The sequence below is a fragment of the Tachypleus tridentatus genome, unplaced genomic scaffold, assembly GCF_004210375.1.
Source record: "Tachypleus tridentatus isolate NWPU-2018 unplaced genomic scaffold, ASM421037v1 Hic_cluster_2, whole genome shotgun sequence".
NCBI classification, from domain to species: Eukaryota; Metazoa; Arthropoda; class Merostomata; order Xiphosura; family Limulidae; genus Tachypleus; species Tachypleus tridentatus.
Genome location: NW_027467782.1, coordinates 9,704,257 through 9,730,575, shown reverse-complemented (window position 1 = coordinate 9,730,575; position 26,319 = coordinate 9,704,257). Strand labels below are relative to the sequence as shown.

The window sequence follows — 26,319 nt, the reverse complement described above, 5'->3', positions numbered from 1 at the left end:
TATGTTCCCACAAGGTGCATGACATTAACAGGATTTTTGTACTACGTTCCCACAAGGAGCTGCTACATGACATTAATAGGTATTTGTACTACATTCCCACAGGTGCTGCTATATGACATTAACAGGTATTTGTACTATGTTCCTACAAGGTACATGACATTAATAGGTATTTGTATTATTGTTCCCACAAGGTACATGACATTAATAGGTATTTATACTATTGTTCCCACAAGGAGCTGCTGCATGACATTAATAGTTTTTTGTACTATGTTCCCACAAGGTGCATGACATTAACAGGTATTTGTCCTACGTTCCCACAAGGAGCTGCTTCATGACATTAATAGGTATTTGTACTATGTTCCCTCAAGAAGCTGCTACATGACATTAATAGGTATTTGTACTGTTGTTCCCACAAGGTACTGCCACATGACATTAATAGGTATTTGTACTATTGTTCCCACAAGCAGCTGCTACATGACATTAATAGGTATTTGTACTATGTTCCTATTTTCAAGCTGAATAGACATTAGCGGTAATGACATTCTTCAAGTAGCATGTTTTTAAGAATGACACTTTTTTACGAACACAATAAAGAACTTCCTACTGACATCAGTGGTACTGATTGAAAACTTAGGACGTAACGCTTTAACAGATCTGTAGTGTTTGTCCAATTTTGCTGTTGTGCCCCAGTGAACATTTTTGAAACAAAGAATATAAAGGCTGTGATTTGTAAATTAGCACATAGATTCTGGGTATTAATTATTTGTAGTAACACGTTTTAATTCACATACATTATTAATAAATTATTCAAAGAGTATAAATAGTAAGATACTTTGAGGTCCCTGTACATTATTTGTCCCTAATTGTTATGTTATAAAACAGAGGTAAAGCAGTGACTTAACATCGTTCACCGCCAGGAGGCGGTGACACAGTTATCGAACCCAGACAGATGGCGTTGTATCCACCACGCCGTGCCAGTTGAACACACCAAGAAAAGATTTACGAATCTACTAAATGAAAACATTCTTTGAGTTCAACATTCTCAAAATGAAAACTAAGTTTAGACAGCTTGGACGGCTTTTCAGAAAAAAAAAATCATATATTTCGTTTTGTTTTTTTTTTGTAATCTGATACGAAATTAGTTTCTCAGGGAGATTAAAAACTGATCGCGTAGAACTTTCTTATTTTACTTCAGTGAAAGGTTCTTAAAACTGACAAAAACTAATAACCATGTATTAAGCCTTCAAGGATTATATGTACACTTGATAAAGCGATACCAGCAGATGAAATTGGTGATGTTTATGATATCATGGTTTATTACTTTATATTTTATGTTACTTTGTAGTTCTCCTGTTGTTAAATAGGATATTTAAATTTAATGAATTGTTGGTTTCCTGGGTAAATATTATTGTAAAATAATTTCATTTTCGCCACCTATAAGAAATTACATTCGGAATTGTTGGATTCAATACTGATTCGAATATTTTTGTGATTTGTGATAAACAAGAGTAAGGAAGCGTTATGAATATACAATAATAAATTATTTCGAGGTTCGATTTTAACAATCTCTAGAGTCAAAAGCTGGGGTGGGCCCGGCATGACCAGGTGGGTTAAGGCGTTGGACTCGTAATCTGAGGGTCGCGAGTTCGAATCCCCGTTGCATCAATCATGCTCGCCCTTTCACCTTTGGGGGCGTTATAATGTGACGGTCAATCCCATTATTCGTTGGTAATAGAGTAGCCCAAGAGTTGGTGGTGGGTGGTCATGACTAGCTGTCCCTCTGGTCTTACACTGCTAAATTAGGGACGGCTAGCACAGATAGCCCTCGAGTAGCTTTGTGCGAAATTCTAAAACAAACAAACAAGTTATTACAAAAGCTGCCATATCCCACAAGTTCGCTAAACGAGATTTAATTGATTTGTTGGTAATTAACATAGATTGTCATTATGTTTTGAATTATTTTAACTGAAACAATAGGCTTTAACTGAAAACAACAATAAAACAATACAATTATTTTAATTCTTCTATTTCTAATTGTTGTTTAAATATATTAAATATCTTAAAATAAAATGCAGGTTTACCGCTCTCTTTCTCTAGTAAAATATTAGTGCAATAGAAAGATATGAAAGCTGACACAAAAATATATTCTTATAATAACAGTCCAGAATTTCATTCCTTTTGTATAAAAACTTAACAGCTCGAATGTTTGCTTTACTGCATAGCTCTGCCTCAGAATATTTAATCCCATGTTCCAGTTCTTTCTTATTTTATGTCTCTTACAGCGCTTAGTGTAAAGAGCTATTAATATTTAATAGTATGTTTGCTTGCAGTTTGTCTGCGATTTATCTGTCATCTTATTATGTATCTGGTAACCGCGTGTTTACTTTGGCCTACTAGAGAGGTCACTTGTGTTAACCAGTCGTACCATTATACGGTAGTATGTTGTCCGTCAGTCAGCCAGTAGATACTGAAATGACATCACATGAGGGTCGCTTAATGTTGCAATTTGTACAGTCGTGGCGTCAGTAAAACGTGCGCATGCCATGAATCACGAGAAGGATTATGCACTCTTTAGGCTACAATAGAGTAAGACATATGAACTTTTAAAGTGGAAATTAAAAATATCTGATCCTATTAATAAAGGTTTTATTTACTGTTGAAATATATTACTTTCGGACACACCTGGCAAGTACATTTGGTATTAGAATTAAATAATACATCATAACGTAATTGTTTGGTACCGCTGATTTTAGGTACTATTTTCGGCAAATTTTATTTCAGAAGAATTAATCGATTTATAAATTTATTATCTAACAGTTAAGATTAGTCATTTATCGCATAACAACGAAAGTTTGTAGAAAAGTGCAGTGAACAGTTTTTGCAGCAACTTATAAAACTACAATACGCAGAAACTTGTAGAAAATGTGATAAATACAGATTGTTGCGCGAAATAGGTTTGAAATGCTATGCCCTCAACCTGCAGAAATAAGGTTGAATTTGTGCGTTTATTACAAGAATTATATTCGTGTAAAAAAGTAACAGACACCAGATTTTATTCGGTTCAAAGTTGATATATGTGTATACATACATATGTGAATTTGCAATCTCTTTATAGTTACCAAATTGCTGAAATGTACGCACTTTCTACAGTTGCTGTTCCAACTCTATTGTTTCGCGTCTTTCCAAAATATGATTTCTGCGTGTGTATAGTTAGAGCTTAGAAAACAATAATGAACGTTTCGAGTAGATATATACACTTGAAGACAAATAGAAATATTGTATTGATGAATCATATGCTATGTTTTTTATGAAGTGTGATTTCCTTATGTATTAAGGCTTCATACAAGACGAATATAATTGTAAATGAAACATGAAAATGATACATAGCATTGAGAATATTACCTTTTGGACCCCTGGTAATGCAGAACAATAGAATTTGGACGCACGATACCGCAGAACATAACGTCTAGACGCCTGATAATGTAATACATTGTTACTCAGTGCTGAGTGATCAGTTTTGGTTTGTTTTCCGATTAGAAAAACTTACTGTGACAAGGTGTGAACTAGCAGAAACGTGTTTAGGTGTTATGCGTTAAATGAATTAATTTATATTTTCTATGTAGCAGGGATTTCTAAACTGGAGGCAAGAACACCACGAGAAATAGATGACCAGGGACCGATTTGTTGTGGAAAAGTAGATTCAGTCGAGATGTGTAATGTTTTAAGTTTTTTGTGATGTAAAGTTTGAAAATCAAAATATATAGTTAAGACATGTAGTTAAGACACATTGCTAAAACATGTAGTTAAGACATGTAGCTGAGAAATGTTCAAATATGTATTTAAGACATGTATTTAAGATATAGTTAATACATGTAGTTAAGACACATGGTTCAGACATGTACTTAAGATATGTGGTTGAGACATAATTAAGATATGTAGTTAAGACGTATACTTAAGACATAGTTAAGACAGGTAGTTAAGACATATACTTAAGACATAATTAAGATATGTAGTTAAGACATATAGTTGAAACGTACAATTTAGACATGTAGTTGAGATATATAGTTAAGGAATGTAGTTAAGACATAGTTAGGACACGCAGTTGAGACATATAGTTGAGGCATGTATTTAAGACATATACTTAAGACATAATTAAGATATGTAGTTAAGACATATAGTTGAAACGTACAATTTAGACATGTAGTTGAGATATATAGCTAAGGAATGTAGTTAAGACATAGTTAGGACACGCAGTTGAGACATATAGTTGAGGCATGTATTTAAGACATATAGTTGAGACATGTAGTTAAGGTCTGTAGTTAAGACATATAGTTAAGGTCTGTAGTTAAGACATATAGTTAAGACATGCAGTTGAGACACATAGTTGAGGCATGTATTTGAGACATATAGTTGAGACATGTAGTTAAGATCTGTAGTTAAGACATATAGTTAAGACATGCAATTGAGACATACAGTTGAGACATATGGGTAAGACACATAGTTATAACATTTAGTAAATTGGTTAAATGAACTAAAAACGAGTCTTCATTGGGATGATTTCCTATTTATAAATATTTTCACTCTAGTTTTCGATACTTTTAAATTCAGTTTTCTGACTCACGTTAGACAAGAGTTAAGATTAAACGTTATGAAAACTGTCTAGAAATAGAACCACGCATCAACATTCTCTTTCATTTTATGGTGAAATTGAAATAGAAAGGCAAAGAAAAACCATGCCTGTATCTTACAGTTCGAGATGTACTTAAAACTACATCAATAACGTTGATTATTTTGTAATTATAATTTAAAATTAGGTGCGCTCCTTTTCGTATTATCCTAACGTACCTTTCAAAAAGTGTAGCACATGTGTTTTTATGGTCTGTTTAGTTTAATATTAGATTAGAACCTAGTCATTCTATTTCTTTGATTTGTAAAATTTAATGTTTGAAAGTACGAAGTTGAAGACCGAAGCATTTGTCACTTCCACTTCATCAAAATAACTTATACAGGCTTTACGATACGATTAAGTGAATTAATATCCTGATGTTATTACATAAGTATATACTTTGTGCATGGGTACTCTCTTACCTTGTATGTAATTATTATTTTAAAGAAGAAAAGTAGTTTTCCTCGAACATAACTAAACTAATATAATAGAATATTGTAATATTCACACTTTCATACCTTTCTAACATGTCTCTCGGAAAGACAGTGGTAAGTTTTCTGATCACAATACTAAAATTAGGGGTTCGAGTCCCCTCGGTAGACACAGCAAATAACCCCAAGTAGGAAAACACAGAAACAAATACACCTTTCTTACAGACTTTAATAACTGTTTGTTTCTTGTTAATCACCAGGCTACACAGAGGGCTATCTCTGCTCTGCCCGCCAAGAGTTTCTAAATCTGGTTTCTTTCAGTTTTAGTCCGCTGACATATCGCTATGCTACTGGGGGGGGGGGCATTAAATGATAAAACAAAGGTAGTCGAAGATACTGATTTGAAGTTAGAGTATTTCGGTTGTTTTTAATATATCTATTTTTATTCCTTCATAAACGGAATAAACAACTATAGATTTCTATTTATAAAAAAATATATTTTATTTTTACAGAACGTCTTATAGTTTTGTTTGTTTGTTTTTAATTTCGCGCAGAGCTAATCGAGGACTACCTGCGCTAGCCGTCCCTAATTTAGCAGTGTAAGACTAGAGGGAAGGCAGCTAGTCATCACCACCCACCGCCAACTCTTGGGCTGCACTTTTACCAACGAATATATGATTTACTCAGCGTGTTCTCTTTAACTTATCACAACTCTTAATTCAGCTCGTTCCGCGAGAGGGCATTAATGTTGTGGCTTACGAAATAATTTTCCGTGGAAACGTTTTCAGAAAAGATATTTTATTGGGTCAATAAAGGCGGCACAGCTGGACTCATTAAGAATGGTTTATAGATCAGGATGGAGTTAAACAAGGGCTGGGCCTGGCATGACCAAGCGCGTAAGGCGTGCGACTCCTAATCCGAGGGTCGCGGGTTCGCGCCCGCGTCGCGCTAAACATGCTCGCCCTCCTAGCCGTGGGGGCGTATAATGTTACGGTCAATCCCACTATTCGTTGGTAAAAGAGTAGCCCAAGAGTTGGCGGTGGGTGGTGATGACTAGCTGCCTTCCCTCTAGTCTTACACTGCTAAATTAGGGACGGCTAGCACAGATAGCCCTCGAGTAGCTTTGTGCGAGATTCCAAAACAAACAAACAAACAATAAACAAGGGCTTGCAACGTCAGTCAAGCCCGTAAGAGTTTAATGAAAACAAAACTACTTTAGTTCTGTTACAAATAAGGTAAAAAGACTGAAGTTTCGCTGTTAAAACGATTCTGGTGAGATTACCAACAACATGACGTCCACTGAGCAGGAATCAACAAACATGGCTCCTTGTGGTAGGTTTCGATACATACAGGTGTTAGCTGTAAATGCTTACTGGAGTTTCATTTTGTTTCTCATTTCAAATGTGAAAACGGATTTTTTTTTCAAGCCAGTACATGAAAATGTATTTTGTTTCTCGTGTCAGTACATGAAAATATACTTTGTTTCTCCTGTCAGAATATGAAAACGTATTTTGTTTCTCAAGTCAGTACGTGAAAATGTATTTTGTGACAGCAAATGCACTTCTAATGTGAATAATGCACCATGCTGTATTATTGGACTAGAAAGAATTGTTTTTCTTACAATTTCAAGCAATACGCTACATGTTAGTGGGCTATTACAATGATTGAATTTCGAATATAAGGCCTACAGCAAAGATTCTGATTCACGAGACTTTTATAATGTACTAACAAATACGATCTGAAGTACAACATTTTAGACACGTTATTAAAACTGTTTGAAATCGAACAAGAGATAATATTATGTGTTGACAGAGATAAAAATAAAAGGTTCACAAAGTATATTTATTTTAAAATCTATCCTCACAGAGTTTTTATCGGAATATAAAGTTAAGCCCATTACCCTCTTTTGAAGTGCCAGATTCTAGAACACAAAGTTCTACCTTTATGGGTTTGTTTTTTGTTAAGTGCAAAGTTGAAAAATGAGCTACCTGTTTTTTGTCTACATCGAAAACTGAATTTCAGCGTTATAAATCCCTCAGGCTTGTGACTTAGTCACAGGAGTGAGCCGATATCAATGCTGACCACAGTGGGTATCAAAAGCAGATTTTTAGCGTTATAAATCCTTAAACTTACCACTAAACCACCGGTGGAAAAATTCATACTTTCAAAGAGTTGAAAAAGTTATTGTAAATCCAGGAAAATTCATAAAAAATACAAAATTTTTAACAGAAGCAGAACTATGTTACTGTTTACAGACTTGTGTTACTTTTTACAGATTTGTGTTACTGTTTACACACTTGTGTTACTGTTTACTGACCTGTGTTACTGTTTACACACTTGTGTTACTGTTTTCAGACCAATGCTGCTGTTTACAGACTTGTGTTACTGTTTTCAGACCAATGCTGCTGTTTACAGACTTGTTTACAAACCAAACAATCAGCAGTAAGGTTAAAGATTTAGGACACTAAGATTCGAAGTTCGATTCCTGCGTTGGGAACGTCTATTATGTAGCTTTCCTTTTAAACACACCGAAAATGAATCTTTGTATTTACTGGCTTTTTAAAGATTTTCTGACAATACTTTAATGTAATATTTATTTGTTTTTAATAATAATAAAAATACAGTAATATTAGAAACTAGTTGATTGTTTATCCTGTTTTGAAGAAAAGTTGTTACCTTGTTTCATTCTCTTTCCAAACCAATGACCTCTGACCTCTGATAACGTGGATCTGCTTAATTCCGTCTCTCTCTCTCTCTTTCTCCTTCCTGATGGAGGCCCGGCATGGCCAGATAGTTAGGGCGCTTGATTCATAGTCTGAGGGTCGCGGGTTCGAATCATCGTCACAACAAACATGCTCGCCTTTTCAGTCGTGGGGGCGATATAATTTATGATGAATCCCACAATTCATTGACTAGCTGCCTTCACCCTACTCTAACACGGCTAAATTACGGATAACTGGTGCAGATATCCCTCGTTTAATTTGCGTGAAATTAAAACAAAACAAACATATCTTCCTGGTAGCATACTGATAAACTTGAGGTCTTACAACGCTAAAGCTCTGGGTTTGATTACTGCAGTGAGCTCAGGATGAGTAATTCATTGTAAAATTTCATGCTAAACAATAAATGTCGTCCAATAATCATGATGACGAGAATCCCAAATGAAGTAAAAATGTATTTCAGTTAAAGTTTTAATACCCACAACAGCCGTCTCTAGATCACACTTCGTCTAATAGATAGCGTGCCCAGACAGTGAATTCAAGGGTTCATGGTTCGGGTCTCATTATCTCAAAAACTTCCCTCTCCGCCAACAGTGGGCAGTAGGTATTGTTGACCTAAACTTGCGTTGCTCTGACAGAAATCCTGACACTTCGTCTTGTGATACAACTTCAGTTCATTTACACAAAATATAACTAAGAATTACATCAGAGAATGACGACAAGAATAATCATTTCTCGTTGATTACACAAGTTATGGAAGACTGAAATCTATTCAACTAGAGTTCTGGTTTTAGATCTTCCTGCTGTTGGACGAGGTCGACGGTTGATTACATAAGTTATGGAAGACTGAAATTTATTCAACTAGAGTTCTTGTTTTAGATCTTCCTACTGTTGGACGAGGTCGACGGTTGATTACATAAGTTATGGAAGACTGAAATTTATTCAACTAGAGTTCTTGTTTTAGATCTTCCTACTGTTGGACGAGGTCGACGGTTGAGTTCTTGTTTTACATAAGTTATGGAAGACTGAAATTTATTCAACTAGAGTTCTTGTTTTAGATCTTACTACTGTTGGACGAGGTCGACGGTTGATTACATAAGTTATGGAAGACTGAAATTTATTCAACTAGAGTTCTTGTTTTAGATCTTCCTACTGTTGGACGAGGTCGACGGTTGATTACATAAGTTATAGAAATACGTTGAATTTTCTTTCGATTTGTACTTACTGTTAGGTGTTCAAAAATATACATTTTAATGTGTCTGTTTATTTCCTTTCTGTTGTTCTTTCTACATTTAAATGTTTTCATAACTAATTTAATACATGATAGAAACTCTTAAGCAAAGTTATCACCGTTTGTTTGAAGTTAAGCACAAAGCTACAGAACCAGCATTCTGTTATCTGCCCATCGCGGGGATCGAAACCCGATATTTAACATTATAAGTCGTAAGTCTTGCCAATGAGCCTTAGGTGGCATATCGACGCGTAAAAGCTCATATAACTTTGTGATGTAATTTCGGGTGTGACATAACCTTAACGGTACATATAAACCTCTAACCATACCCTAAGGGTCTGATCGATACACACCGACATCAAGTTACTGATGTTTTAGAGTAAATATATACTCTATATTTTGACAATGTGATTTTTATTGTAAACTCTATTGTTTACCCTAAGGGTCTGATCGATACACACCAACATCAAGTTACTGATGTTTTAGAGTAAATATATACTCTATATTTTGACAATGTGATTTTTATTGTAAACTCTATTGTTTACCCTAAGGGTCTGATCGATACACACAGACATCAAGTTACTGATGTTTTAGAGTAAATATATACTCTATATTTTGACAATGTGATTTTTATTGTAAACTCTATTGTTTACCCTAAGGGTCTGATCGATACACACTGACATCAAGTGTAGCCACGAAGACATTTAGTTTCTTGTTTGTTTAGGAAATACCAACTAGAAGAGTCAGTTTCTATCCCATATCACATTTTATTTGTATTAACTCAGAATATGACTTACTCAAAATGAATTAACAAGACGTTGTAGTGCGTAAAAGGCCCAGCGAATTTCTATTATGTACACCAAAAGAACATATCAGAGCGTCTTGGGGCACGTTTACAGACATTTATTACATTTAGGACTTGATAAAAAACGAAAACAGTGTGTTTAATTACCAATCTAAAAGTTATGTACGCATACATTCAACGAATATATGTTCATTAATAATAACATTATAACTGTTTTTACGAAGTTTCAGTAGTACGATTTTTTATAATTTGCATATACAATGATGTGTAGTGTTCGTTTAAACACGTTATAGATAGAACATGGTATTAGCATTGGTTTAAAACTGAAAACTCACTGCTACATTAGTGTTGCTTTACAATATATATATAGTGGTCTATCATTGCTAGTTTGAAGTGTACATGCAATGCTCTATGGTCCTAGCTTAAAGATGGAATATATATATATATATATAGAGAGAGAGAGTATTGTATTAGAACTAGTTTAAAAACTGTATATAATGTCCCATTAGTTCTAACATAAACTGTATATATATATATAGCGCTCTGTTTGTACAAGGTTAAATCGTGTTTACAACGTTCCAATAGTCCTGGTTAAAATATACATATATTGATATAGATAAAGTGTGTGTTTCATTAGTTCTGGTTTAAACATACTTCATTCAGTATTAGTAAACTAAACTAGTGTAAGACACTGTTTGAACACTGGTGAATTGAAGTGTACTGGATATAAGAAAACCTTTAGTATAAAATGGCTTTCTTTTATGGATATCTATTAAAATATTCAACTATTGTTTTATAGCTTTCCTTTATGAATATCTATTACAATATTCAACTATTATTTAATAGCTTTCCTTTATGAATCTCTATTACAGTATTCAACTGTTGTTTAATGGCTTTCCTTTATGGATATCTCTTACAATATTCAACTACTGTTTAATAGCTTTCCTTTATGGATATCTCTTACAATATTCAACTATTATTTAATAGCTTTCCTTTATGAATATCTCTTACAATATTCAACTACTGTTTAATAGCTTTCCTTTATGGATATCTCTTACAATATTCAACTACTGTTTAATAGCTTTCCTTTATGGATATCTCTTACAATATTCAACTATTATTTAATAGCTTTCCTTTATGAATCTCTATTACAATATTCAACTATTATTTAATGGTTTTCCTTTATGGATATCTATTACAATATTCAACTATTGTTTAGTGTTGTGTGCCTGTACAATTGTTTGTAAATTTCTCAGTTCCTTTACACTATTTACCTACTTTGTTAAATGTAATTTGTCACAAACAAAATTTTTTGCTCAGAATGGTAGCCTGAAGAATGTCATAGTTTAATTAGACGGTCCCTCGCTGGTATAGCGGTAAGCCTATGTATTTACAACGCTAAAATCAGTGGTTCAAATTACCTCGATGAACTCAGCAAATAGCCCGATGTGGCTTTGCCATGAGAAAACACACACACACACTCTCAACTAGACGGGCATTATTACTTCCAATATCGAGTCTGTCAAGATTCAAGTATTTAAGGAACAGAAGTTCTTCTATTTATGGTATCAAATAAAATAAGATTTTGATTTTTATTGTATTTTTTTGCGGTTAAAAAAATCACAAAATGTGCTATGTTTTCGGATATCTAAAAATCATAATCGAATTGAAGATTAAATATAATATGCAAATATTATAAAGGTTCTAAAGGTATCAGTGCCACTATTTAAAAAAAATTATTTTACTATTTGACTTGTTTTCTTTAGCCGCTGGTCACTTCAATATAAAAAAATTGATTCATAAAATAATATCATATTGTTTTAATATTTTATTATTTATAAGTTATGTTAACTCTTTGTAAGAAAAGTTTATAATTTGTGGAAACAACTGTCGTCCAAGATGGTTTTTAGCACAAACATTATGGCCAATGTCGGTCTGGCATGGCCAAGTGGTTAAGGCACTCGACTCGTAATCTGAGGGTCTCGCGTTCAAATCCTCGTCACAGCAAACATTCTCACCCTTTCATCCGTGGGAGCGTTATAATGTGACGGTCAATCCCACCATTCGTTGGTAAAAGAGTAGTCCAAGAGTTGGCGGTGGGTGGTGATGACTAGCTGCCTTCCCTCTAGTCTTACACTGGTAAAGTAGGGACGGCTAGCACAGATAGTACTCGTGTAGCTTTGCTCGAAGTTCAAAACGAACCAAACCCAATGTCGTCCTCTTTATCTCCATCTTTAAACGTTTGAAATTACTTTACGGTGTTGTAGCGATTTCTTTTGTTGGACCAATTCTGTAGGAATATTTGACAAAACGAAATAAATAACAAGTTAGCGAAAAAATAATTACGACTCTACTTCCCATAAGGCACCAGTGCCAGGCCTATTATAATTTGCAAACACTACCTTATCTATATCGTTCCTTAGAGAATTACAAAAATGTAATAGGACTATTCGTAATGTTTTATAACAAGTATAAGAATACCTATTAATATGAAACTTTTAACGTAAATTTATGTATACGAAGTGCCATATTTTATAAATTTCCTAAATTTGTTTATTTCAGAAATTTGACACGTAGCTACAGAAAGTCGTATAAATACGGTCGTTCCTAATTTTGAACTGAAAGACAAGAGGAAAGTCAACTAGACAAATAGCGCATAGTGTCATTTCATAGGGTACTCTTGTCTGACAGAATAATGGGACTTGATTGTTGTTCTTACAGCGTCCGAAGTGCGTCGTATGGTTTTACGGTAATAGACCTCAAACCATGAACCCTAAGATTCACAGTCCGAGCACAATAATCACTAGATGGTTGACTTATATAAATATCTATCTGCTGTATTACTAACAAGAGGAAATAAAGCTAAACCAAAGAATACGTGTTTTGTATTAAAACTTCAATGTTAATCACAAACTACATTAAGCCATTAAAATACCGAGTTGCTTTCAGTTGTTGTCGTGTACAACCGAACACTTTACAACAGAGAAAACTATAATATCCAGTCACGTTGAAGATAAGCCTCTTATGAGATTTCTGATAATATTTTGTAATGGAACTTTAGTTAAATTATTGGTCCTTCTAGGTTAATCTTAATTAGTCTTAAAACATATTTCCTAATGCTTTTAATTCGGCCATTTATCAACGTTCGTGTTTGTTTAAAAAGCAAACAATGAATTTATGTTTAATATAATTGATTTTGATATATCGATAACTTTCATGAGATACTTCCAATTTTTTGGAATTCATCGATATTGGTTGTAAAAGTATCAAATCAAAGACATATACACAAATATACATACATAATATATATATATTACTTTTAAATATAAAATAATACGACCTCTCTTTTTTGGACGACATAAACTTGTTTCTAGGGGGCATGAACAAAAAACAAGTAATTCTTACATAATTTATATATTGACTTTCAGTAAATAATTTCTGTTGCACTGCTCATAAGTTAATTAAACAGGTCGGCAAATTTAAACTTTATAAAAGCTGGTGTGGTTTTAATAACTGATCTTTTTTATGGTTCAGCTACATAGTTTTTGGAAATAATATTCTTTTTTTTTCCCGTCACGTAAAATATTTTCTACAAACTAGGAGAGAAAATCTCTTACTTAAATCAACCTGTTATTTCGTTTACCACAATGATATTTTTTATTATTATTATAAAGACTATCACGTCACGATAGGCCTAGAAAAATCTGTTGCTAGTGGTTATCAGCAAAACAAAATGTGACCTGATTTCAATGAAATCAGTTCACTTATATAAAAGTACATTTGAGGCCCGGCATGGTCAGATGATTAGGGCGTTCGACTCGTAATCTGATGGTTGTGGGTTCGAATCCCCATCATATCAAACATTCTTGCCCATTCAGCAATGGGGGCGTTATAATGTCACGGTCAATCCCACTACTCGTTGGTAAAAGAATAGCCCAAGAGTTGGCGGTGGGTGGTAATGACTAGCTGATATATATATATATATACAACAGAGAAAAATGGATATCGATTTCGTATTCGGCGTACAGGTATTACAGTGGAACACATAAACATTTCAAGACAGTAGAATCATTATAGGCTTGAGATATCAATCTTTCACTTACCACTTTTTCAATTTTACGAGAGAAGTCGAAACTGGGCCTAAATGATTTGATGTTTACCATTTTTAAACCCAATCTTCTAGTGATGGAAAATTTAAACTGGTGTAATTGTTTTACTATTTTGTTCATGTTTACTTATGATAAACGGGTTTCGTTTCAGGATAGAGATGAATGTGCTGAATGTCCGTTTCTTTGTGGAATGGAAGCAGGGTGTTTGAATACCGTTGAATCGTATGTATGTTTGTGCAACGATTTGAAGTTGAAGGATCCTGTGAGAGGATGTTCAAGAGAACCTGGTAAGTGTGTAAAGCATAAAGATTTGTAAAACGCCATTAGTCATCGCCACCCACCGCCAAATCTTTGGCTACTCTTTTTGCTAACGAATAGTGAAATTGCCCGTTACTTTATAACATTGTCACGGCTGAAAGGGCGAGCATATTTGGTGTGACGGGGATTTGAACCCGCGACTTTCAGATAACGAGTCGAGCGCTCTAACCACCTGGCCATGCTGGACCGTTTTTTTGAAGGAATATAGAACAAAAATGTAGCAGAAACATCATGTTCAATATCATTGTTTACTGGGTGAGGTTTTTCTTCGTATGTTAAAAAAAAACTATGTAGCTAGCCTATCTGCACTCTGTCTACCGCAGAAAATCGAACACTGGATGTTAGCATTTTAAGCCCATAAACTAACCGCTAACACACTGGGGGCTACTGGGTGAGATATTTAGAGTCAACGTTTGCGGCGCCACATATTTTCTATTTTACCCTATTTGATGCTAAAAACACGGGTTTCGATACTCGTGCAGAATGCCCATGCTATGTATTTACCAAGATTGTAATTAAACGATTCACATGTGGACATTATTGGTCGTAATGGACAATCTGGCTTATGAGGTTTGGGGATGCCGTATATTTGTGGTGTGCGTGAGTCGGTTTTACGTAGGTAGGAATAAAGTGTTTGTGAAATTGTGTTGGCTTTTTTCGTTTTTAGTAGTAATTTGTTCAGTTGAGTCTCGTGTGTCTTTGTTTCTATTGGTTTAAAATTGTTTGTGTCTGATAGGATGTTCTTCATTTTTTGAATGTATTCATTCGTGTTCATTATTACTATAGCGTTACCTTTATCTGCTTTTAGAATTTTTGTTTTTGTCTTGTTTTAGGTTTTTAATGGAATTAATGTCTCTTTCTGTAAGATGGTTTTTAGTTTTCTGTTTTGTGAAATTACGTTGATTGTTTTTGGAAAAAATTCTTTGAAAAAATCGTTTAAGATGTTGTTTTTAGGTGTTTCTGGAAAATATAAATTTTTAATTTTACCTGGGAAGTTTGGCTGTTGGATGTCAATAAAATTATCTAAGTTGTCTTTTTACTGTTGGTTGTTTTTGGTTGTTTCCTTGTTTTTGTTTTCTGTAGAAAGTATCACAGCTTCCGGTCAGTTAGCTCTTTCTTTGTGAACCTGATGATGACCGAAGAAGGTCGAAACGTTGTTCGCTCTTCTGTGTAAAATATTTTCTCAACCCAAACGAGCCGTTTTTGCATATATATTTCTCTACAATTGGGTTTTCTTGACACCACTGATTAAAAATAAAAAAAACTTTTTCTGCATTTAATAGGGAAAATGTAAAACTATGAAATTAGCCTAAACACTAGCTGGTCAAAAGTTTATGACCATACCAAAAAGAAGTCCTAAACAGGGTAGGAAATGCCCAACAAGAGGTTTCAGTAATGAGTTGCACGGCCATCATTGCGAGTAACTACAAACATTCGCTTTGGCATGATCCATCCCCAAACATTTTTAATGGGGTTCAGTTCGGGCGAACACTCTAGATAGTCCAAAAGAATCATGTTATTCACCATGAAAAAGTCTTTGTTCTTAAGGCATTGTGGTTTGCAGCGTTGTCCTGCTGAAAGATCCAGTCATTTCCACACAAGTGAGGGCCTTCAGTCAATAAGGATGCTCTCTCCAACATGCCAATGTAGCCAGCTGCTGTTTCACACCCCTGTATAACCTGAAGCTCCATTGTTCGACGGAAGGAGAAAGCACCCCAGATTATGATGGAACCTCCTCCAGTGTGTCGTGTAGAAAATGTCTCCGGTGGGATATCCTTATCGTGCCAGTAATGTTCGAAGCCATCTGGACCATCCAGGTTAAATTTTTTCTCATCAGAGAACAAAATCTTCGTCCACTTTTCTACGTCCTATGTGCTACTCAGTAAAGTTTAACAGAGCTGTTTCGTGGTGTGGAAGAAGGCGTGGCCTTTGAAGACGTTTACGGTTTTTAAAGCCTTTCTCTCGTAGATGCTGTCTTATCGTTCTTTAGGTGCATTCTGCGTCCGTAAGGGTCATAATCTGGCTCGACAATCAGCTAGTGTCTTGCAGGACAACCCATTGAATCCTTCTGCTCAACGAAATTTTCTTGGGTCGACCACTTGAAATTCTCGTTCCGCATCCCTCAGGGTATTTTAAGAAATTTGCAACAGCAGTTTTACTACGCACAATCTTGCACGTTGAGAGAGACATTGCTTTTGCAGCTCGACAATTATGCCACGTTCAAACTCTGTTGAGCCCGGCATGGCCAAGCGTGTAAAGGCGTGCGACTGAGTGGCTGAGGGTCGCTGACTAGCTGCCTTCCCTCTAGTCTTACACTGCTAAATTAGGGACGGCTAGCACAGATAGCCCTCGAGTAGCTTTGTGCAAAATTCAAAAACAAATACAACAACAATATCTAACAAACAGCCTCTGTTGGTAGGGTCCTCCGCTAGTACAGCGGTAAGTTCACGGATGTACAACGCTAAAATCAGCGGTTCGATTCCAGTCGTCAGCAGATAGGCCGATGCGACTCTCAAAAAGAAAAATACACAAACATAAACATACGCTTGATCGGAATTATCAGTTTCAAGAACTTCAGGCCTTGTTAACATTAAAACTCGAGAATCGATTCTCGCAGCGAATACAACACAGATTTCCTGTTCTGTGACTTTGTGCTAAAACGTACAAAGAAGTCGTTCGATTTTCAGAACAAAGCTAAACAACGGGCATTACATAGTTTATCTCCAGTGGCGAATGGAAACCCGATCCTACTGTTGTAAATCCAGAAACTGATTCATTGACAAGAGGGGCAGGGGAACAAATAAAATACTCTATAATCGAAACATTTTTACTATCTTTCTCTTTTAAATTAAAAGTTTTTCTTCGATATAAAGCAATAAGTATTTGTGCTAGTAAATCATATTTTTTTTTGTCATTTTCCACGTGAACTATTTGTTTCTGAAATATCCTTTCGTCGACGAGGACTATTTTCTTTTTCTTATCAAGAAAGGTATACCTTTAAGAAATATTAGACAAAGACTTCATAAAAACTTTTAGATGCTGCTGCCCTCTAGTGGGTAAAAGCTAAGGTTACAATTTATAACGCTATAATCTGAGGTTCAATTTCCCTCGATGTAAAAGCCCAAATGGCCTATTGTATATCTTTGGGCTGAAAATAAACACACACACAAATCGTGGTCGTAGTTACTGCGAGTATTACAAGCCGATTATTATCATAATTATTTTCTTTTTCACATACATTTTCAAAACCTTAACATAAAACTCACTAATATCCAGGTTCATTGTGCTTGTATCATTTGTGGGGCCCCATTCTCTGTGACTACGGAGTAAAATATGACCCAGATTTCGAACATTTAGAACTGATGTTTTTTTTTCGTGCTCACTCGTGCGAGGCGCCTTCTATTGATGAGAAATTACTTTTACATCGAGGGAGTATTTGGAGTTGGTTGTTTTTTCACATTTTAATACAAGTGTTTGTTTAAAGTTTAGCTTAAAGAAAATGTCAAATCAAGTCTAATGTTGAAAGATGTTTATTTACAGTACAAGTAATTTATAGTGTAGTGGAGACGCAATGTAGTCAGATGACTTGTTACACAGTTCAGACAGTATAATAGTCAAAAATACGAAGTGACACAATGTGTTACAAACCTGTACTTGTAAATACTCAACCCAAGGAACTAACACAGTACGTTTAAAAAGTTACAGTTGTAGTAATCAACTATCAGATGCAACACAGTGTGTGTGCTTCAATTTTGCAATTGTATAATCATCCGATAAAATCCGTTTAAACTTTCAAACTGCTGCCATACTGAGACAGATCATAAACTAAAAATACTCAGCAACGATTTGTAGTTTTACAGCCCGATAATGGAAAGTGTCTACGTTACTTTTTCCTCTACCCACAGCTTCTAAGTCACTTTCATTACTTGACAGAGGGTCTGGTTACATTCTTCACGAAGAACTTTATATGCACGTGTCAGTAAAGGAAAAGTATCTGACCTAACTTTATGCCCTTTTGTTAATGTACACATACGCTTGTTCGACCCGTAAGACTCGCTGATTGTTATTAGATTTTCCAGGCTTCAGATACTCAGATGTCATTTTAATATTACGTCACTGTAAACCTTTTCTTTCCCCATATCATAATAGTTTACTTTACAACTCTTTCTATTAGATTTTGAGTCCGGGCTAGTAGATCTCTGGATTTTGGAGCTATCGAATCTACTTCGATTCCGCGCGATACTGTAAAATATTCCCTACACTATAATATATTGGTGCGTTGTAAGAGTGACAGTGCATCCCTTAGCGGGCTTTGCATCGCCTGGTGGTTAGTGCCCTAGACTCGCAATCTACTGGTCACATGATCGAAACCCGTACTCGAACGTGGTCATCCTTTCAGCCTTCGGAGCGTTATATGTGACGATCAATCTCGCTTTTTTGTTGGTAAAGAGCAGCCCAACAGTAGACGGTAGGTGGTGTTGAGTTAATTGTTACCTTCTAGACTATCACTTCAATATTAGGGACGGCTAGACTTGGTGGTTTTCTTAAAAATATAAATACTTTAATAGGAAACAGAACCGTTTGCACGTTTTATTCATTTATTCCATAAATCTGACTTCGTGCGAAATTAGAATCAAACGGTATTCTAACTCACGCCTCTGGAGAAGCTGAGGTTCCAATCCTGACAGGTTCGGTTTTTTACATCTGGTTATTTCTGTTCTGAATAAACTAATGTTTAAAATAAGCAGTTAATCATAAATACAAACTTTAAGCGTGTTTTCAGTTTGTCTTTTATCGTTGCAATATCAAACTTTTAAACGTCCATACGTTATGTTGTCTGTCAGAACCAAAAGGAAACAGCTGTTTCAATGCTGACTTAACAGTAATCCTCTCAACCTGTCTTTATTGTATTAAGATGTAATTAACTCTGTCACATATCTGTAAACCTAACCACATATTATTCTCTGTATGTGGTGTAAAACAAACCGAGGGAAGTATTCAGCCAGAAAACTAAACAGAAAACAAAGTTCGAGCAGAGTCTGTCTTCACCCAACTGATTAATTTGTCGGTTACGATAATTAAAGGTTGTACGTCACAACCAGTTTATCAATGTTCAGAATCAGAAAACATCCAAGTGTGTCTTGCACGTTCATACAGCATGAAGTGTATGTGTGTGTTTCTGGTTCAATCCATGGCTCGTAATACAATTAGTTTTAAGCCTAACGTAAACATACGGTGCCCAAGCCTTAAGTCGTTCATTATTTTTTGGTAATTCAAAGATTTTGTTGTTACGAGGTCGCTGTAACCAATTAATTTCTTTCAGATTTGGCCCGGCATGACCAGGTGGGATAAGGCGTTCGATTCGTAATCCGAGGGTCGCGGGTTCGAATCCCGGTCGCAACAAACATGCTCGCCCTTTCAGCAGTGGGGGCGTCATAATGTGACGGCCAATCCCACTATTCGTTTGGAACGTTGTTTCAATTCTAACACAGTTGTTCCTACTCATTACACTTCTCCCTTCGTAACTGGAAAAGAAAAGAAAAACATTTATTTAAGTTGTTACACGGATACTGCCATAGCTTGTCTCTATAATATTAAATAGAACATAATACAACATTCACACTTTACTGTAACTTTACCTTCTGTGGATCGTTAAAATGTGACACAGAGAAGCCCAACACCAAGAGACTGAAATGGGTGAGTACACTTATAGATTATATTAACAGCACCTTGATGACAGGTTTATAATAACAGGAAAACTGTTGGATAAGCCAAGAAAACGCGTAGATAAAAAGAAGGAAGACCGGTAGATAAAGACACAAAGACTAATAGATAAAGACAGGAAAACAGCCTGATAAAGATAGGAAAATGGAAAGGTAAAGACAGCTGAACTTTTAACACATTGAGCACCTCTTATTGTTATTGTTGATCGGTTGTGACTAATGAACAATGATTTTATTTATCTTTCGTCTTAAAATGAAAATATATAAAATAACTAAAAGATTATGAATAAATCTGAGGAATTTGAAATGTTAAAAACAGAGCACTTTGCAACAGATGAGATCACAAACAAAATGTTAGAAAACTAAAAGAAATGAATACAAGGTTAGAGACTTGGAACTGATTAAATATCCAACTAATAAATAAATTCACTAATGGAAGAAAGCATGAAAATATTGATATTGAATTTGAAATTCCCTATGGGAACACGAATCTTAATGACCAGGTGAGAAACGCCAAAGAATGCAGCCGTCTCTATCTTTGGCCCACAAATAACGAGAAAGGAAAGACAAATAATGGTCGACACCCTCCGCAATAAACATGTTGTTTAAAATCATATCGAACAATGTAATCGACGATCATACTTATAAAGCACCCTCAGCTGTAAAAAAAAAGGAACGTCTTTAGTATCATGGTCGCTCGAACTTTCGACTTTTCAATTGCTTGACCCTCAAATATGGAGGGGAAAAACAAACTGAATGTTGAAGGTCAGAGGTCACCAAACTACGGCCCCCGAGATAATTTTGACCGCCCGCCAGCAGCTAGCCACTTGAAAATAAAATGTCCGACTGTCATAACAAAATAAATCACACCGATGGTCGCTTCAAGCTGGCAAACACAAGACGTTATGATAAAATTCTACAAGGCTGTCACGCGCATTTTTAACCAATAGGAAAATTCTTCTTTCGTCCTTGCTGCCTGTTTATTCACATCGAGGTACGTATCTATGAAAGCATTAGGATTTCGAAAACAAGTACAGACTTAACCCTCGTCCTATCGACTCGTCTTGTAAATTCAGCGACCTAGGGTTACCGCTTCAGCAAGCTCATTTCTCTTAGTAGTCGGGTTATGCGCTTTTCGAAACTCGTTTTTAGGTAAGTGTCGTGGCAAACGTACGTTACAATATATTTTGTTTGTGCGTTCTTGGACCAGTACAATACTTTTCTCACAGCGTTTTGTGTTTTTCATTTTCAGATCCTTTTTTTTTTTTCACCCATCGTTATGACTGCTTTTAAAAGAAGAAAAGTGGACTCTGAGTGTCGTGCTTTCAATGATGAATGAGGAGGAAAGTACTTCTTTGTGGAAACAAAAACCAGAAAGTCACTTGTGTGATATGCACAGAAAGTGTTGCCATTTTAAAAGAGTACAATCTTCGGCGTCACTATGAAACAAAACATCGATCAACATATTTGAAATTTTCAGGAAAGTTCCATTCTGAGAAATTTGAATCCATGATACGTGTTTTTGGAAAAGTTATGCTTTTTGTGTCATCTTAACCCATTTTATAATTACTAAAAATGGGCAATTTCACAATTTTTTGTTTGTCAATGTTTGGGACCTGTACAAAAATATCTTTCTACCAGCTACCATGTAAATTGGTCAAAATATGGCTGAGTAAATGATCAACAAATACCTCTAAATTGTGCTTTTTTCAGATCTCTTCCTGCCCCCACCCCCCCAAAAAAAAGAAAAAAAAAAAGATTCAAAATGGGCAAATCTAGCTATTTTTGTTTGTCATTGTATTGAGCTCATGAATATTTACATTTGTGCCAGTTGCCTTCTAGACTGCTGTAAATATAACCACACAAGAGCCCAAAATATATATTTTTGGGTTATTTGGCATCTGGCCCCTTAAAAAAGCCTAAATAAAAAAATGAAAATACTAACTAGACATACTGGACCAAAGTATGACCCTACCAAGTTTCAAGATAATCTGTCAAGATATGTATGTATGGCAATCGACTGAAAAGGGTTTGGAAGAAGGTGAAACAACAGAAAAACTATATCTCTCTCATGATGATGAGGAACCCACGTGAAGTAAAAATGTATCTCAAGATGGCTAGTATGGGTATTAAAACTGTTTTTCTTAACCTGAAGGCCTGAGATACCTAAGAAGGTGAAACATTGTTCTCTAATTTATTTTAATAAAAGTTTTAATACCCATACCAGCCATCTTAAAATACAGTACACCTATCTGTGAAAACAATTATGAGAAATAACTCTCTCGAACACTATAATGCAAAATATTGGAAACTGAATTCACTGAAAATAATAAAATATCCTCCCAAGTTTACAAAGTGCATCTTTTAAAAACAATTTTTCTTTAAACATAGAACCAAAAATCAATGACCATGAAGTTATAAAAATTACCTTAATTTAAGAATGTAGCCTTACTCTAAAACAGTACCACCTGTGGTACTGGGATATCTCTATTAAGCCTTTGAGTAATCTCTGATCATTTGGGAAAAAAAACCTTTAAAAGTAGACTCATTCTTGAAACACCACTGAAAACTTTTCTTGTAAATAGACTGGACCACCAAAAGATTGATAATAAGCAAAATACATGATTGTTGAGACAAAGTTAAAATTTCCTTACTTAATCGTGTTATTTTTATTCATGTTATTGTTACACAAAACAACAGCAAAATCGACTGAGCATTTTCAACCACAACATAGAAAGATATGCTGGTGTGGACAAGAAAAGTGGCCCCCTTGAAAATACTGTTAATTTGTTATATATTTTATTAGATAATAGAAAAATGTGTAAAATGCACAAGATCTGTTCCAAAATGATATCAAATAAATTAACATTTTCAAGGGAGAGGCACTTTTTTGTCCTCCCCTTCTATATAAATGTATAATGTTATCAAATTTAAGCTATTTTATATGAGTTGCAGTTTGTAGTTATTCTAGAATGAAAAAAGGCATTATTTATATTAATTTCCTGATTGTTTAGAGTGGTCAAATCTATCAAGCCCATACAGAGTTTCATTAGTAAAAATAACAGACAAAACATCATGTTTTTCTTTGTACAAAAATGTTTGATAATTATCTGGAGGTTATAAAAATTTTATATGTGAAATTTGAACATTTTCTGATGCATAAAAGTATTTTTAATCTTAAAATCAAAATTACTATGCATGTCAACATGCTGAAAGAAAATAAGCACAAGAAAAGCATTACTTAAAAGTCTTAAAACTACATAACAAAAAATTTGATATTTTGTGTATGAAAGCTCTAACAGAGCCTGAAGAAGAGAATATTACTTATTTAACTTTAACATGCAAATCTATATAATACTTACCCCAGAGTGACATAAAAACAGCAAAAAATACAGCAGCACCATTGTCAAAAAGATGTGTAATTCTGACAAAAGTGCATGTCTGTCCTAGCTGTTCATATTTACATCCTTTTATGTCACACCAAGGACATAAAATTATGTCTTTGTGGTTCTCACAAACGTCCTTACTGTAAAAAAAAAAATGCAATTTTGTTTTAAGTTTATAGAATAAACACATTACAGTTGAACATTTAAATCAATCATAATATACAACTATCAATTTCAATGATAATGCCACATAAAATAACTGATTAACTGAAATTATGTTTAAATCAATTTGTCACAAAAATTATTAAAAATATTTTAAGGTACATTAATGGTTCAAAACATATCAACAAATAAAAATTAATGGTTCCAATTATTACTCTTTGCAATTATTCCAGCTACAAATGTCTTGTGTGAAAATAATTAATTAGTTAAAAACTGATTAATTAGTCCAGTGATTAATCACTTACCACATTCCATCAATTACATATCTCTAAGTAACTGATTTATCTGAGGTATAATTTAGAAAATGATCAAACATGAGAATAAAAATAATAAACTGTTTGATAACTCTTTTAACTTTTTTCTCCCCTTATTCATACCTGTGAGCATCACCCACCAAAGTGAAGAACCCATGTAGGAAACACAGCACTCCTACTGCTGAAGCCGAGATCAACATGCAGGTATAAAATCCCACCCAAGCAAAGTAGAGGCATATTTTGACTCCAAAATATTCCCTGAAAAAATTGAAAGGAACAAACAATGAAGTGATTCTTATCAAACAAAATAAAGTGGATACAATAACTAATGAGGAACTCCAAAAAATCCATCCATAAGAACCTTTTTTTTTTTTTATAAAGATTTGTCTCAATTTTAAACTCTGACTAGTATGAGAACAAAGTGATTTTCATGCTAAAATTTATATATCTTTGATATTACAGTTTCCAAATTTCATTTGCATAGCTTCTAGAATCTTCTAATTGAATATCAAGTTATTTTTGGAAAATATTTATATGTCATGCATTAGTGTCTCTACCTTTACATTACATGAGCTCAGGCCATTTGTTTAACCTTGTAACCACACCAAAAAAAATATGAAATAAAATTTTTCCTTTCTAAAATCCCTGCAGAGCACAATAAAAGCTTATCATTATTTATCCTGACTATCTTCAGGCTTGCATCAATTAAATATGACAACTTCCTATATACTAAGCCTATGTTACAACCTAGGAATCACCTTGTATACACTTAGTTCAAATTACAGCATAAAATTATGTAACACACACGATCTTCATAAGTATTTACATATATTGCAAATAAATTAATCTATTTCTTCATTCATATATTCTAATGTTACCTAATAAGTATTTTTTTCACTATTATAACAAACAAAATATGTGCATATAAAAAATAACAAAAATCTAATACTTAATTGTGAATGCTGTAATTTCTTTTGTTGTCAAAGTCTTAAAGTATTGAGAGATGTTAACCCAAATTTTCCATGGACTGTTTTTCATCTTTTTCCCAAATTATTTATTAATTTCAAACACACAATTTGGAGCACAAACAATAATAAACACAAAGCATACAATGTCTTATAATTATTACAATTTAACTGGTTTTCTAACTAAACATTGTGCATCAAAACAATTTCCTTAGCTGGTTAAACTAAACATAGTAATAGCAGATTTGAATCTATGTTCCGAAAAACTTAAAAGCCATCCTGTGAACGAGATGACATCATACATAAAACAGAATATTAAATATTTATTTTCTAATGGTTATCAATAATGTAATAGCAAATGTCAAAGACAGAAAGGGAGAGAATTATTTACATTTTTGAAAGACTGTATGTAAGAGAACAGAGCTTTATGGGATGGCTTGGTAACTATAACTTTATGTTATGTACGAGGAAAATCTGCAAGTCTGAAAGTTGTATTCAATCTCAGTCAATCAAATACAAGTGAAAAGATGTCTAAGTTTAGCAATTTTGAAGAAACAAGTGCCATCACGTGATACAGAAATGTAAACACTAAGACGTTACAAATTAAAATATTTTTCTTTTGAAATTCAGAAAGTAAAACTATATTATATAATAGAAACATCTGATTAACTACATACAAATGCGATTAGATCTACATCTCTTTTGGTTATTACCACATCTTTATAGAATTTTATATCTCAATGAAAATAATACATTAGCAACACAGGAGAATTCTCTCCCTCCTATCATGACTGACTCTCCTTATATATAATTATTGTATTTAGAATGTTCTCTTTCAAAACACAACTAGTATGAATAAAACTCCAACTGAGACTCTAAACATGGCATACAAATATAAGATGTTTTTTTGGTAATTTCAATCTTTAGGTAAAACTCAAAACTTTTACCAAGTGATTTTTTATATTAAATAAATAAATTCTGTCCAGGAAATTATTAACACTCACTTGATGTCATCAAGGGGTTCTTTTTTAAATATTGTTGAAAACGAAGCCCAGTTGTTTAACAACCATTTCCTGGGAGCTTTGTCATCTGAAGAATGACATTCCCCCTAATAATACGTCAAAATAAATTATCAACATAACCATTATTTTACTGATACAGGAAGTGAAATATCTCCAAGTATAATGACAACTAATAAAAATATGTTAAAGTGTACTTTGCTGGAAAATAATATTAATAACAAACTACAGGAGCAACCCTATCACATAAATTCATCAGGTCATAAACCTGATATAACACACACTGGCTATAGAAATAACTGTGAACAATACTTTTAACATATGAAAAATTGTACTTTCTCAATACTTTATCAACATCAAGCACACTTGAAAAGAAAAATCCAATAAGTTAACTGACCTCATGTAAAGGAAAGGCAGCTTCAAGAGACATGAACTTGACGAGCTTTGTTATTCCTGAAAAACAGGAGAAA

General features: G+C 34.2%; 1 protein-coding gene and 1 long non-coding RNA gene across 3 annotated transcripts in view; one reads left to right on the top strand and one right to left on the bottom strand.

Moving 5' to 3' along the window:
- Window positions 1-21,700, top strand: part of LOC143242649 (uncharacterized) — a 38,349-nt gene extending 16,649 nt beyond the window's left edge. Inside the window, exons 2-3 of one of the 2 annotated variants that reach the window (XR_013023036.1) lie at window positions 14,114-14,249; window positions 21,256-21,700. This is a non-coding gene — a long non-coding RNA (uncharacterized LOC143242649). Of the gene's footprint in view, window positions 1-14,113; window positions 14,250-19,603 lie in introns of both variants that reach the window. The other variant, XR_013023037.1, reaches the window with a different exon arrangement.
- Window positions 1-26,279, bottom strand: part of LOC143243281 (anoctamin-4-like) — a 423,249-nt gene extending 396,970 nt beyond the window's left edge. Inside the window, exons 1-4 of the mRNA XM_076487133.1 lie at window positions 26,247-26,279; window positions 25,835-25,938; window positions 23,989-24,123; window positions 23,366-23,529 (exon numbers count right to left, since the gene is read on the bottom strand). Coding sequence (XP_076343248.1) covers window positions 23,366-23,529; window positions 23,989-24,123; window positions 25,835-25,938; window positions 26,247-26,279 — 436 coding nt within the window. The remainder of the gene's footprint in view (window positions 1-23,365; window positions 23,530-23,988; window positions 24,124-25,834; window positions 25,939-26,246) is intronic.
- Window positions 26,280-26,319: the final 40 nt, after the last annotated feature.